General features: G+C 39.1%; 1 protein-coding gene across 6 annotated transcripts in view; it reads right to left on the minus strand.

Moving 5' to 3' along the window:
• Cntnap4 (contactin associated protein family member 4) overlaps nt 1–13,487 on the minus strand; it is a 279,704-nt gene that overhangs the window by 183,474 nt on the left and 82,743 nt on the right. For 5 of the 6 annotated variants that reach the window (XM_059262549.1, XM_059262553.1, XM_059262554.1 and 2 more), the window contains exon 3: nt 8,178–8,371. In XM_059262549.1, coding sequence (XP_059118532.1) covers nt 8,178–8,371 — 194 coding nt within the window. The remainder of the gene's footprint in view (nt 1–8,177; nt 8,372–13,487) is intronic. The other variant, XM_059262550.1, reaches the window with a different exon arrangement.

Consider the following 13,487-nt stretch of genomic DNA (forward strand, 5'->3'; position numbering starts at 1 on the left):
CTATGACTTGATTTCATAACTAAAGAAGTCATTCATACTCTAAATCAATGTGATATGTTCTCCCCATATACCACCATGTATTTTCTCTGTCAGTTTTGTTGATTTGGGGCTTAACATGTCAGTCTTTAATTTATTTTAATTTTATTTTATACAGTATAAGATAAGGTCCATATTTTCTATTTTTTAAAAGATTTTGTTTTATTTTTAATTATATGTATGGATGTATCTATTTGTGAGTATGTGAAGATGAGTGTGGACACTGGTGGAGGTCAGAGGCAATGAACAGAGCCTCTCAAGCAAGAATTATAAGAACTTGTGAGGCACTCAGCAGAGTTGCCAGGAGCCAAATTGTGTCCTCTGCAAAAGCAGTGCATGCTTTTAAGTGCTGATACTTCTCGACAGACCCTCAATGTAACTATTTTGTGTGTCCATATCAAGTTTCCCAAGCACTATTTGCCCAGAACATTCCTCATTCTATGCTCTTACCTTCTTGTGAGTCCACAGTTTACCATAAGTGCATGTATTTATTCCTGGATTCTGGTCCATTTCATTCACCTTAATATCTGAATTGATGCCAGTATCACACTGTTCTAATCATTGAAGCTTTATAGTATGTTTGGAAATCAGGCAGGATGGTGCATTCAGTTCTGTTACACAGGGTCCTTTAAGGTCCAAATGTGCATTTCACAATTTTTAAGTACTTTTGGTAAAATATACATTTAGGATATTGATAGAAATTATACAGAATGTGGAGATTATGTTGGGTAATATGGGCATTGTAAAAAAAATCAAATATTAACATATATATGCTGTGGAATGTCATTCTGTATGCTGTGAATGTGTATTGCTCTGAGTGGTTGATAAATAAAATGCTGATTGGCCAGTAGCCAGGCAGGAAGTATAGGCAGGATAAGCAGACAAGGAGAATTCTGGGAAGAAGAAGGCTGAATCAGGAGTCATCAGCCAGACACAGAGGAAACAAGATGACAAGGCAGAACTGAGAAAAGGTACCAACCATGTGGCTAAACATAGGTAAGAATTATGGGTTAATTTAAGTGTAAGAGCTAGTCAGTAATAAGCCTGAGCTAACAGCCATGCAATTCATAATTAATATAAGCCTCTGTGTGTTTATTTGGGTCTGAGTGGCTGCAGAGCAGGCAGGACACAGGAAAACTTCCAAATATATATATGTGTGTGTGTGTGTGTGTGTGTGTGTGTGTGTGTGTGTGTGTTATTCATTTGTGTCTTCATTGCTTCTTTGGTGATGTTTTAACAGCTTTCAGTATACAGCTCTTTTACCCCTTTCACTAAATTTATTATAAGTATTTTATTCTTTTTGACATTAGTAAACAAGGTGTTCTGTTGTCGCTGACAGTGATGATCTCCAACTTGGACTGCTCATTGCTAGTGTGTAGAAACTAAATACAAACTACTTATAGTGGTATATATCTGTAATCCTAATATTCTGGAGGCTAATACAGAAGGATGGTGAATTGGAGGCCAGCCTGGGCTATACAGTGAGATTCTGTATCAAACACTTTTAAAATGAAGCTACATATATAGCAAAAATATAGTAAATGCACATGAAAAATCCCTTAAACACCTTGCAGAAAAGTAGCCCACAATCACATATCTAGAGCTCATAAAAGCCTATGCAGTTTCTTGTGTGCTGTATATTCATATACACGCTCAGCAATGCTAGCAGGCAAAGAAATCCAAGCAAAACCACAATGAGATATCAGTTGGCACCCATTAGGATATTGTTATAAACCAAACTGAGACAAAAGGCAATGACAAAAATTTACAGACCTCAGAATCCTTGTACATCATCGGGTTCTTCCTACAGTGGGGATTCAAAATGATATAGGGTGCTATGGAAAGAAGTGTACAGCACAGAAGCTCCTCAAACAATTAAAGGTAAAAATACCATATGATCCAGAAATCCTACCCCCAAGTATTAATCCAAAAGAACTGAGATCAAGGTCATAAAGCAAAGGCTATGTAGCATGCGGGACAGCAATAGTCACAGAGAGGTACTGATGGAAACAAAGTATCCGTAGACAGATTAATGGGAAGGTCAAGAGGATGGGAGGGGCACCAAGAAGACAAACTTCCAAGACTTAACACTATTATTGCACTCACAAGCTCATACCAGCTACGATAGCCTGCACAAGACCTGTATAAGATCAAACCAGCCAAAGTTATGATACAGATGGGGGAGGTGACCATCAGGCCCCACCCCTTACTGGGGAGTTGTTAGCAGGCGATACCTGCTGGGGAGGAAGTATCATTCTTTTTGAATATGCAGCCACTGAGAGATTTCCCATGCCCTAGAAGGTGACCTACACACATTTGAGCAGCATTAATTGGACTGTTATTAAAAAGAAAAACAGTACATGAAGTGGAGAGCGGGTGTATTGGGGTTATTTGGAGGGAGCTGGGGAGAGAGAAATAGGGGTGATGTCACATTTAATTGCATACATGTATGAAATACTTAAATACACTGAAAAATTAGTATTTAAAAGGTGCAAGAAAACAGTCTTATTCTAAAATAGATGAACCTATGAGGAAGTAGAATGGATAAACTAGGCTATTCCTGGGACAAATACCATATGGTTCTCCTTATTAGGACAGCCTGAAATGGTCCCTAGGAAATGAGAGATGGGTGAGGATAGCACTCGGCAGGTATAATGCTACAGTTACAAAAAAAGTTATTAAACTCAAAGAGCAGCTGTTCTGCACAGTGCTTATAACGAACAATACTTCATTGCACACTTAAAATTTTGTTAGGAAGATAAATTCCATGTTAATTGTCTCTACCACAATTTAAAAAGAAAACTCAGCCACCTTTGCACCATACGGGGCTAGGTTAATCATTGTAAAGGGCGGAGAATTCATAGGTACCTAGAAGTGTAAATGAGAAATCTCCTGAAGATACGGGCTAACAATGTAGGCTTTAATTAAAAACAACTTTGGGGGATTAGTGTCCTGAAACACACTCCTTAGGCATCAGCCAAGGACTGCAGTGATGAAGGTGACAATGTGATGTGTACATGGAAGTAATACTACTGTGCTCTGCATCACCACACGTGCTTCAGTATGGTCAGGTCACTAGAATAATGACTTGGCATGGAGAAAGTTTAGGGAAAATGCCACTTTGAAGAAGGATGCACCTATCTAGGCTCCCACAAACTTTCCATAGAGTCCTACTTCCCTGGGACACTTATTAATTTGACATGAAACAAATTCATGCTTTAAAAAAAAGTTTCTGCAGCTGTTGCCACCTTGTCTGACTTATGCAGTTGGCAGGGCAAACATAACAATTATAATGGCTTCAATATTTTATGACAGGTGATATTCTGTATAATTGACTACACTAGTCACAAGTTTTTTGTGTTTTCCTTCCAGAACCATGACACTGCTCGTTAAGAAACAAAGGCGCAGGGCTAGAGAGATGGCTCAGCTTTTGGGAGCACTTGCTGTTGTTTCAAAGAAACCAGAGATAGTTTACCAGCACCCACATCTGGCAGATCACTACTATCCATAACTCCAGCTCTAGGAGATCTGATGTCCTCTTCTGGCCCCCAGGAGCACTCCCACACATGTGGCATATATTCACACAAATATACACACATATACATAAGAATTTTAGAACACAATAAAGATAGGAGAAGTATGGGTGACTCACAGTTTTAATTATTTGGCCGGCAGAGGCAAGCAGATAGCTGTAAGCAAGCCAAGGGCTAGCCTGATCTATGTATCAAGTTCCAGACCAACCAGAGACCATTACATAATGAGACCACTTCAATGAAAAGAAGGAAGAGAGAAAGGGAAGGGGAAGGGAGGAAAGAGGGAGGAAGGGAGGAAAGAGGGAGGAAGGAAGGAAGAACAGAAGGAAGGAAGGAAGGAAGGAAGGAAGGAAGGAAGGAAGGAAGGAAGGAAGGAAGGAAGGAAGGAAGGAAGGAAGGGAAATATTCAAAATATTTTATTTGAAAAAGATATTTTGAGCTGGACATGGTGGCACACACCTTTAATCCTAGCACTCAGGAGGCAGAGGCAGAGGATCTCTAAGCTTAAGGCCAGCCTGGTCTATAGAGTGAGTTCCAGGACAGCCAGGGCTACACAGAGAAACCCTGTCATGGAAAAACCAAAAGAGAGAGAGAGAGAGAGAGAGAGAGAGAGAGAGAGAGAGAGAGAGAGAGAGAGAGAGAGAGAGAGAGAGAGAGAGATTTTCGGAGTCCACTCCTGGTCACGGGGGCCTCTCTTCTTGTCCTGATCATTGAGTTTAGTTGATTAGAGCATGGTGCTAACAATGTCAAGATTTCACATTTCATCTCAGCATGAGCTAGTTTGTGATGGTGACTCCATCCCTCCAAAAAGAATCTCCACTAACACACTTTCTAGTTGGTGGGTCTCAAAAGAAATGCAAAAATGTCTGTGGTGTCCCTATACTTCCTGACATTCAACCCACTAAGTCTGTTAAGACTTAAACATTTGTGTTGTGGATAAATGGCTCTCTAGTTAAGAGCACTTGATGCTCTTGCAGAGGGCTGAATTCCATTACTAGCATTTACACAGCAGCACACAACCACCTGCAACCCCAGCTCCAAGGGATCTGATACCCTCACCTATCCTCCATGGGCTCTGGCATGCATGTGGTACACATAAACCCACATATACACACACACACACACACACACACACACACACACACACACGTAAACATACACACAATTTTCTTAAATAGAAAAAAATAAATCTTTTTAAAAACTACTCTTGTGTGTAACAGCTATGTTTACTTAAACCATTTAGAAGGCTGGTTCCACCCCTTCCTCAAAGTTGTAGTCATCAAGAGAATCTTGGGTGCTTATCAAAATAATTAGATAGATTAGTAGATAGATAGATAGATAGATAGATAGACAGACAGACAGACAGACAGATAGATAGATAAAATAATCTGGGAGAATTTGGCTGTAGGTTTTTGAACATGTTCCCTTACTGAAAATTTCTAAGATGTTGGTTTCATATTTCTGCAATTGTTTTTAAATGAGTTAAAATTATACCTTGCATTTACTTTTTCATCACTTGGAACACACTAGCTGAAAAGAGTCTTTGCATCCTGAAAATGCTGAGGGACTTTATTTTGTCTTCAGTTTAAGGGAACAATTTTAGTGGTCCACATTTTCTAAATTTTCATAAAATATTTATCCACCATCCAGCCAAGCAATTTAGAGAAATTACATCTGATGGGCATTAGACCGTAAATTTTATTCTGAAGAAATGTTTTAATATGTTTTAACGTATCATATGCCTATCAAGTTCGCATTTTTACTAATCACCTGTATAGATAATGAGCAAAATATTTTCTTAGTCTTCTAAATTACTGTAAGAAGTAGAGAGCATTTTGTTAATTCTTTCAGGTGTAGAGAAGGCATTGTTCTTTCTGAAGACTGAGTAAGGTCAACTGAGAGAAGTGAGGAATTCACACTTTGGTTCTCAATACCATCTTGGATGGTTTTATTGGTTTGTTTTATTGTGTTTTTTCCTAAACCAATAACACTTGTCTTTCTTTCTCTTCCTATCACACACTTGTATAATGCCTTATGTGTTTCTTAACTTTCTCTCGTAGATTTATTTGTATCATCCTAGACAGACTGTAAAGCCATTACAAGAAATTGGCACTTTTGTATAATTGGCATACATCCCATAATAGCTAGAAAAACTGAAGGAAAACCTCAAAAATCAACTTAGAAAATGTGCATTCATAAAACGGCAAAAGGTTAAGTTCCTTACTGCGTTGTATAAATTCAAGATTGTTCTTCTACTTAAAAACTTTAAGTTGCAATAGTTTATCTTCTTCCGAGTGTAAATGTCAAGAGCCAAGTAATAGAACAGCCTCACTTTCCCTGCTTTGGCAACTACAGAACCTCGGATGAGGCTCCATTAGAGTGTTTAGAAGAAAGACAAAGTAATTATAGAGTAAAATAACTTGTCAACCTACCTGTGACCAGAAAAGACAGATTTAAATATACAAATGTAAGTATGTAACTATAAATAAGAAGTATTGATATTAAATGTAGATTGAAATAGATGAAAGGTAGGTAGATGGATACTAGATATAGATGATAGATAGGTAGATAGATAGATAGATAGATAGATAGATAGATAGATAGATAGATAGATAGATAGATAGATAGATAGATAGACAGATAGAGATGATACATACATACATACATACATACATACATACATGATTGATTGATGATAGATATGCTCAAAGAGCTGATGGGGCAGGAGGGAATCACTATTATTTGGAGTAATGAGAAGAATATATTATAAAATGTTTGTTTCATTCATGTAGTCATTCATTATTTGTTGGCAACATTCCAGGCACTATTGGGCTTTGAAGATGTTCAGGTAGGACTGAAAGGCAGTTTTTATGGACAGGCAACTCACAGTCAAGATGGGGAGCCTATGAAAAAGCCAGCAGATTACAATGTGGTCTAGAGACCAGTGTTGCCTTAACAGTTTTGTGATAGATGCTCTTGGTCCTTCTGTGGTTTAGATTATTAAAAATGTCTCACTTGCTGCCATTTCACCCTGAATACCTCCCCTTTAACAGTACTAAACAAGGAAACAGCAATGCCTGCATTTCACTTTTCCCATGTCTAATAAACAGAAACACACATTGCTCACAATGTAAAAACAATGCCTAAACAATGCATTTTAATTAGAGCAGCTAAATACTAGCAGGCAGTAACCACTACTTTCCTAGTTTAAAATCCAATGCTTAATTGAGAAAAACAGTAAAAGATAATCCAAATGTCTAGTTAAAGTAAATACCTCATTAAGCTTTGGTGTTATTGGTTCATCGTTGCTATTCATTCTAGCCTTCGTTTGAATGCTTCCCATGGAATTAACTGAACCATAACACCCAGTTGTGTGAGATTTTGTTTCTCACTCTTATACACAGATTCAACTTGCTTTGGATTTTAAAGTAGTTTTAATAATAACAATAATAATTTTTAAAAAGCAATGCTCATAGGCAACTGCTTTCAGCCTACTGTTCTCTCTACAGAAAAGACTATGGGCACTTCTCCCCGATTCAATTTGCGTCAATAAACACACACCTAATGACCACCAGGAGCTTTCCTGACACAAAGGTAAGCAAATCACAGTCCATTTCTTCAATGAGTTTATAATGTGCAACTGATTCCAAGAAGTTTGAAAAGAGCAGCAACCGACAAGTCAAAGAAAATTATCATCATGTGCCCAAATAGGCTTCCAAATTATCCATGTGCTGAGGATGTTCATTAAGTTACTCATTTTCTCCAATTCCAGCACCTCAGCCAGAGTGGGGAGACCAGTTCTTTGATTGCAGTATGTCATCTCTAGCTCACATAAGAGCCAAAACATGCTTTCTACACCGACAAAGAATTCATCTCTCTGCATCATCAAGCAAACCTCCTTTAGTTTCCTTTATCAAGGGATATGCAGTCACTGTAAAAAAAAAAAGCCACCCCACTTTAACACAACCTGACGCTTTCCTGCTTTCTGTCTTAGAGAGCTGGCAAAACACAGCAGTGTACACATTTATTAATGGTGTGTGTCTGTATGCATTTGATATATGTAATATTATATATAATACATACACATATATGTATATGCATATATATATATATATATACAACTCTATAACTTCAAACACAGTTCCATATATTAGCCTCTATCTTCTCTATCTTCAAGAGAAGAAAGATCCAGACATCTCAGTCATCAGACCAAACCAAATAAATACTTTTGACTGGCTTCATTGACAATATAAAAGCACCATGTCATCTTATAAACATAACATTTTTAGACAAGTCTTAGTTCTTGAGTTTCTACACTGTTTAATAGCCTGGTAAGACTTTTTTTTTTTTTTTACCTTCTAAGGAATTTACTCTTAGTATATTCATAAATTAATTATGCATATTTTCCCTTGAGAAATGGTGTCAGAGTCATCCTAAAGGTTCTATGGCTGCTTTATATAAGAGAGTTATTAACAAGTTTCAGGATGACTGTGCTTCCAGCCCTCCATCTGCACTCGTGCACACATGCACACACACACACACACACACACACACACACACACACACACACACACACCAGGACCCATATATTTTACTAAGAAAACATACCCAGATGCTGTCTTCTTGTCGGTACTGTTTCCAGTTCCTTCCGCTGTCACTAAACATCAAGAGATAGCTGGTCACCCAGTTGGAGCTCCCATATCCACCTTGGGTGGCCACAGACGTGACCTCCATCCTCTCTCCAAGGTCAATCTGCAGCCATTGATATTTGTTGGACACAAGTGGAGACCAGCCACCAGCTCCTTTTGCAAAAATAGAATATTGGGAAAGAACACGTTAAAATTCCATGAAGTGGAAATACTGGTAGACTGAATGGAATTCAGAAAGATTCCCAGGATATGGAAGGCCTCATAATTATATTAAAACATAGGAAAGCAGAAATGTAGTAGACAAGGATAGACCTGTGCTGGTTGTGTTCATTTAGAGGCATTAGAAGTTTCCCGGCAGTGGAGAGAAGTTAGGAGGTCTCATTGAATATTTTTAAATGTTTTGTGTGTGTGAAAGGTCATACCAACATTTGGTGCCAGAGTGCTCACTGCCCATGGGCATGGCTGAGTAATCATGTGTGGCCTTTGGTCTGTCTCTGTTCAGGGAGAAAATATAAAGAAGAAAGTCTTGGTGTTGGCAGAGCTAACAAGCCGAGTTTAGTCGTGTCTTGGTACATTGCTAACTGTTGAATAACAAAGATGTTCAAGGTGTTACAGTCTCATGAGAGGGGCAGATATTGAAAAGCATGTTTGAAATGTAGCTCCAAAATCATTAATGGTAAAACACTGTGCAGGAAACCATAACATAAGAAAAAAAATGGAGGTTTCTGTGCCGTGGGAGAATGGATTGGGTTTGCACTTGTATAAGGGGAGATGGCTACATGTGCACTTTTGGCAACTTTGTGATTAGCCACAGTAGGAGTGTGTAAATCACAGACTGGTAAACCGTACAAGGAAGCACCCATCCTGCACCGAGACAGTTTCCCAACATCCCAGGCCAGATCTGCAGAAGAAGAGTGTGTGTATGGGGGAGGGTGCTAGCAAATTGAAACACCACAAATAAGCTGCCTCTGAGCACTTGGGAGGGGACCAGGAGAGTGAGATACATATTCAATGAAAGAAGGGGTGGTGCAAAAGGTGTTGTGTAATATTTTCTTCAAAACATTAGAGCAGTGCTCATGTCTCTTTTATTAAGATGTTTTATTTTCCCCTTCAATATAATTTGGGAATTACTCCAGTTCTTAAATTACTCACTGAATATGTAAGATACACACACACACACACACACACACACACACACACGCACACACGCACGCACATGCACATATACACAATTATTATTAAAAAGGAGTCACAAAATAGAGCTCACACATTCTGGAATACAATATCCAGGAGCTAGAGAAATGCCTCAATGGTTAAGAGCACTGGCTGCTCTTCCACAGGATGCAGGTTCAATTCCCAGCATCCACATGGTGGCTCACAACTATCTGTAACTCTAGTTCTAATGGACTCAATGCCCTCTTCTGACCTTCCACAGGTCAGAACATGCATGCAAGCAAAACATAGCCGTACACACAAAACAGAATTTAAGAAATACGCTATCTATTCCGTGACTCCCCAAACAAGACTAATCACCTAGGTTTTCATCACATTCCTTCCTTTGCAGCCACCTCAAGGCTTTGGTAATAAGATCTGAAATTTTAAGCACAGATTACCATCAATTCACACACAGTTTGAGTCAAGCATTATTTTTATATTTATGAGCTATTTGTGAAACTTTGAATATAAGCATAGCTCAAAGAAACACTCCCAAAATATCACTTTTATGTGTGGCATACATGCCATTATAACACATGAAGGGACATACCCCGTGAATGACTTTTTTGGAAGACATAAAGATTCTGTTGATGATAGAACACAGTGAAACTCTGAAAGGCAAAGGACTTCTTTCTTACTGTTACTTACAACTCCAAACAAGAGAAAGCTACCAGGTAGGGGCTCATGGGATAATGACACCCCAGGACGGTATAACAAACTAAAGCTGTAAGAGGGGGTTCAGGTATGACAGCTAGGATGAGGGTTACTACGTTTTGTGAACTTCCAGTAAACTGATTTATTTGAATAATTTCTCTAGAAGAAATTCTGGGCTGTGGGGACTGTTTCTAGCCACATGGTGCCAGGTTTCCCTGTGAGTAGGGCTGATACATGGTGACCCAAATGTTTAGAATCCAATAACAGAATGGGCTGGGGCATAAACATAATCAGTTGCTCTAGGCAAACTGACTGGTCATTTATCAAGGCCTCAAAACTAACTCAAAATAACATTAAAAAAATTATAGCAATATCCTCTCTTGGTGGTATCTCAATAATTCTTGCTTGCCTTAGGGTATGGTGCCCAATATTTACTACACTATACTGTCTTTAGAGCGAGGGGGTTGGAAAGACAGCTCAGCAGAGGACCCAAGTTTAGGTCTCAGCAACCCATCTGTCCTGTAGTTCCAGTTCCAAGGGATATGGTACCCCCTCTGGCCTTTGTGGGCACTGTACTCATGTTCACAAACCCACACACATATATACATAATTAAAAGATAATTTTAATCTGTAAAAACTAGATACCTTTTCACAATTCCTTCTTTTCCTTTCTTTCTTTCTTTCTTTCTTTCTTTCTTTCTTTCTTTCTTTCTTTCTCCCTTTTTTTGGCAAACCATTATGTAAAATGATATTCTACTCCATAAACTGGAAGTTCACTGTCATCCTTTCATAGATCCAGGATATTTATACATCAAGTAATTTTTTTGTAGGTGTAGTTTTATTTTTTAATTTTCTCTGTATTTACTCTTAAAGAATGCATGTGACTGGGGGCTGGGGAGATGGCTCACTCATCAAAACACTTTCCACACAAAACTAAGGACCTGCATTCAAGTCCACACAAATCTAGGAATGGTAGCCCAGTTCTGCAATTCCAGGACTTTAAAGGTAGAGACAAGAGAATACCTAGAAGAGTTCAGGCCAGCTAGCATGGTGTATGTAGCACTGAACAAAAGACCTTGTCTCAAGCAAGTTGGAAGGTGAGGGCCAACACTTGAGGTTGCCCTCTGACCTCTACATGCAAACTATGGCACATGCGTACCCCAACACACACACACACACACACACACACACACACACACACACACACACACACAATCAGCTAATATTTTTATAATGTGGCTTGGGAGTGGTGGAGTCAGGTTGGCCCCTAATCCCAGCAACCTTGATTCGATTAGCGTAGAATGCTATTCATATTTAAGCAAGAGAACTTGTGGGGCAGACATGGGCTGTGTTGAAATAGGGTGGCCCAGTGCTGTGTGTCTGGCACTGCTATCTGCTGTCCACAGGAGGTGCTCCTACTCTCGTAATCTCTTTCCTACATAGGTATTATTCTTGGGAGATCTACAGCACACCCTCTGAGGAATCCACCACAGACATCTCACTGGGTCATTGAACCCTCTGTGGGAACTGCTCCCATCACATTATCCTTATATCCAAGCCAGCACTTTCTCCACACTCCATTGCCTGGCATCCAGTGAGGCGGCAAGTGCTGTAAACAGAGACATATGGGTACCTTTCATCGTCAGATACGACAGTAAGAATCTGTAGTTCCCAGGAAACATATGGGGATGAAGATCAGAAAACCTTAGCTCTCAGAAGGCAGAAACAACCTCCTTCCCTGCTTACAATGGACCATATTTTTTAAATACACCTACATGATGGGGACAGTGAATTGGTGAGTATGTCCATCCACTATCCTAGCCAATTTCTTTTCTTCCTCAGAGCCTATCAAATGCTTGGAAGCTGAAAGTCATTGTAGAGCTGGATTTAACCGAACATCTTGGGTCCTCCAATTGCTGTAACTGAAAATCGTTCTGAATTTTTATCATTTCTCACAGTGAAAACTTAGGAAAGAAGGATGCCCCCAGGCAGCTACCATCTTACTTTGGAAGTTCTGCATGCAGAATTTTGTCTCTATTAGCTTATACCTCCAAAAAAATGCTGACAATTTTGCTTCTTATTCTTTCTAGTTAATTTTAATGATCTGAAATTGGTAATGAGGTTACGTTGAGAATTATATTTTCATCAGGAATATCACAGTACTTCTGCATCATTTCAGGACATCTTTATAATTCTGTATTTAAAAAAACAAACAGGAGAGATGCATAGCAAGGTAAATGTGTCAGGGTGATCCGAGTGGGTTAAAATTGGATCATCAATTCTCATCAGGAGTAAGAGGAACCCCTGAATGACCGCTCCCTCTTCCCAGCATCACTCACAGTTACAGTCCCACAAGCCGACTTGAAACATTGGCAGTTAATTGACCTTGAACATTTCAATTTCTTACCTGTGGTGAAAAGGTACTACTGGTATGCAAATTAAGCTATCTCATTAACAAGGTACACTGATAAAGTAATGGAAACTCTGATGCTCCCAGGCTTTACCAAGTAATTTCAGTAGGATAAGTCAGCCACAGGGGATGAAAAGATTCCCGTTGGGTTTTAAGCTGCGAGGCTCTGCAGTGGTACATGACGGAATGCGCTTGTTAGAACTTTAAGAAAAATGTTGAGTAGCAATGGAGAAAATGTGAGATAGAATTGTATTCATCATTGGCTGATCTTGGCAGCCTTTGATGGCAGGAAGGGACAATGGTGACATGAGATACAAATGGCACTGCAGCTGAGGGTCACACTGCACCAGCCCCCTGGTCACTGCCCATCTATCTAGCCTCCAGAGGACAAACCATCAGCACAGCTACTTTTTGTAATAGAGAACAAGATGGCTAACTCCAGCAAATTGAAAACTCTGAATTACTATAAATAAAACACTATAATGAATTCTTTATTTTGTTTATTAACTAAACCTTTCAGCTGCTAGTCAAGTGTTATTTGTCCTTAATGTGCTTTTAATATGCTAATATATTCAACATCACAGTAAGCCAAAACCTATGAAACTAAAGACCATCTTTTCCTAACTCTTATCTATTTTGAGATTACTGATAGTAAACCTACCCAAGAGTCCTGTCCCTCCATTTCATTCTCTCTTCACATCACAGGCTTTCTTCTCCAACCCCATCTACCTGTTTCTACATCCTTAGCCCTGATTCTGAGACTTAGCATAATCAAGTGCCACATGTGCTTCAAATAGAAGCATTCCTCTTTTATCTCTTTTTAAAAATATTTACTTACTATTTTACATTTATATGTGTGCCTGAGTGTATGTCTGTGCATCATATATGTATAGGTGACCATGGAGATCAAACAATGGGATCAGATACCCTGGAAATGGTGTTATAGGCAGTTGGGAGCCACCAGATGTGGGCACTAGACCCACACTGGAT

The sequence above is a fragment of the Peromyscus eremicus genome, chromosome 5 (assembly GCF_949786415.1).
Source record: "Peromyscus eremicus chromosome 5, PerEre_H2_v1, whole genome shotgun sequence".
Classification (NCBI taxonomy): domain Eukaryota; kingdom Metazoa; phylum Chordata; class Mammalia; order Rodentia; family Cricetidae; genus Peromyscus; species Peromyscus eremicus.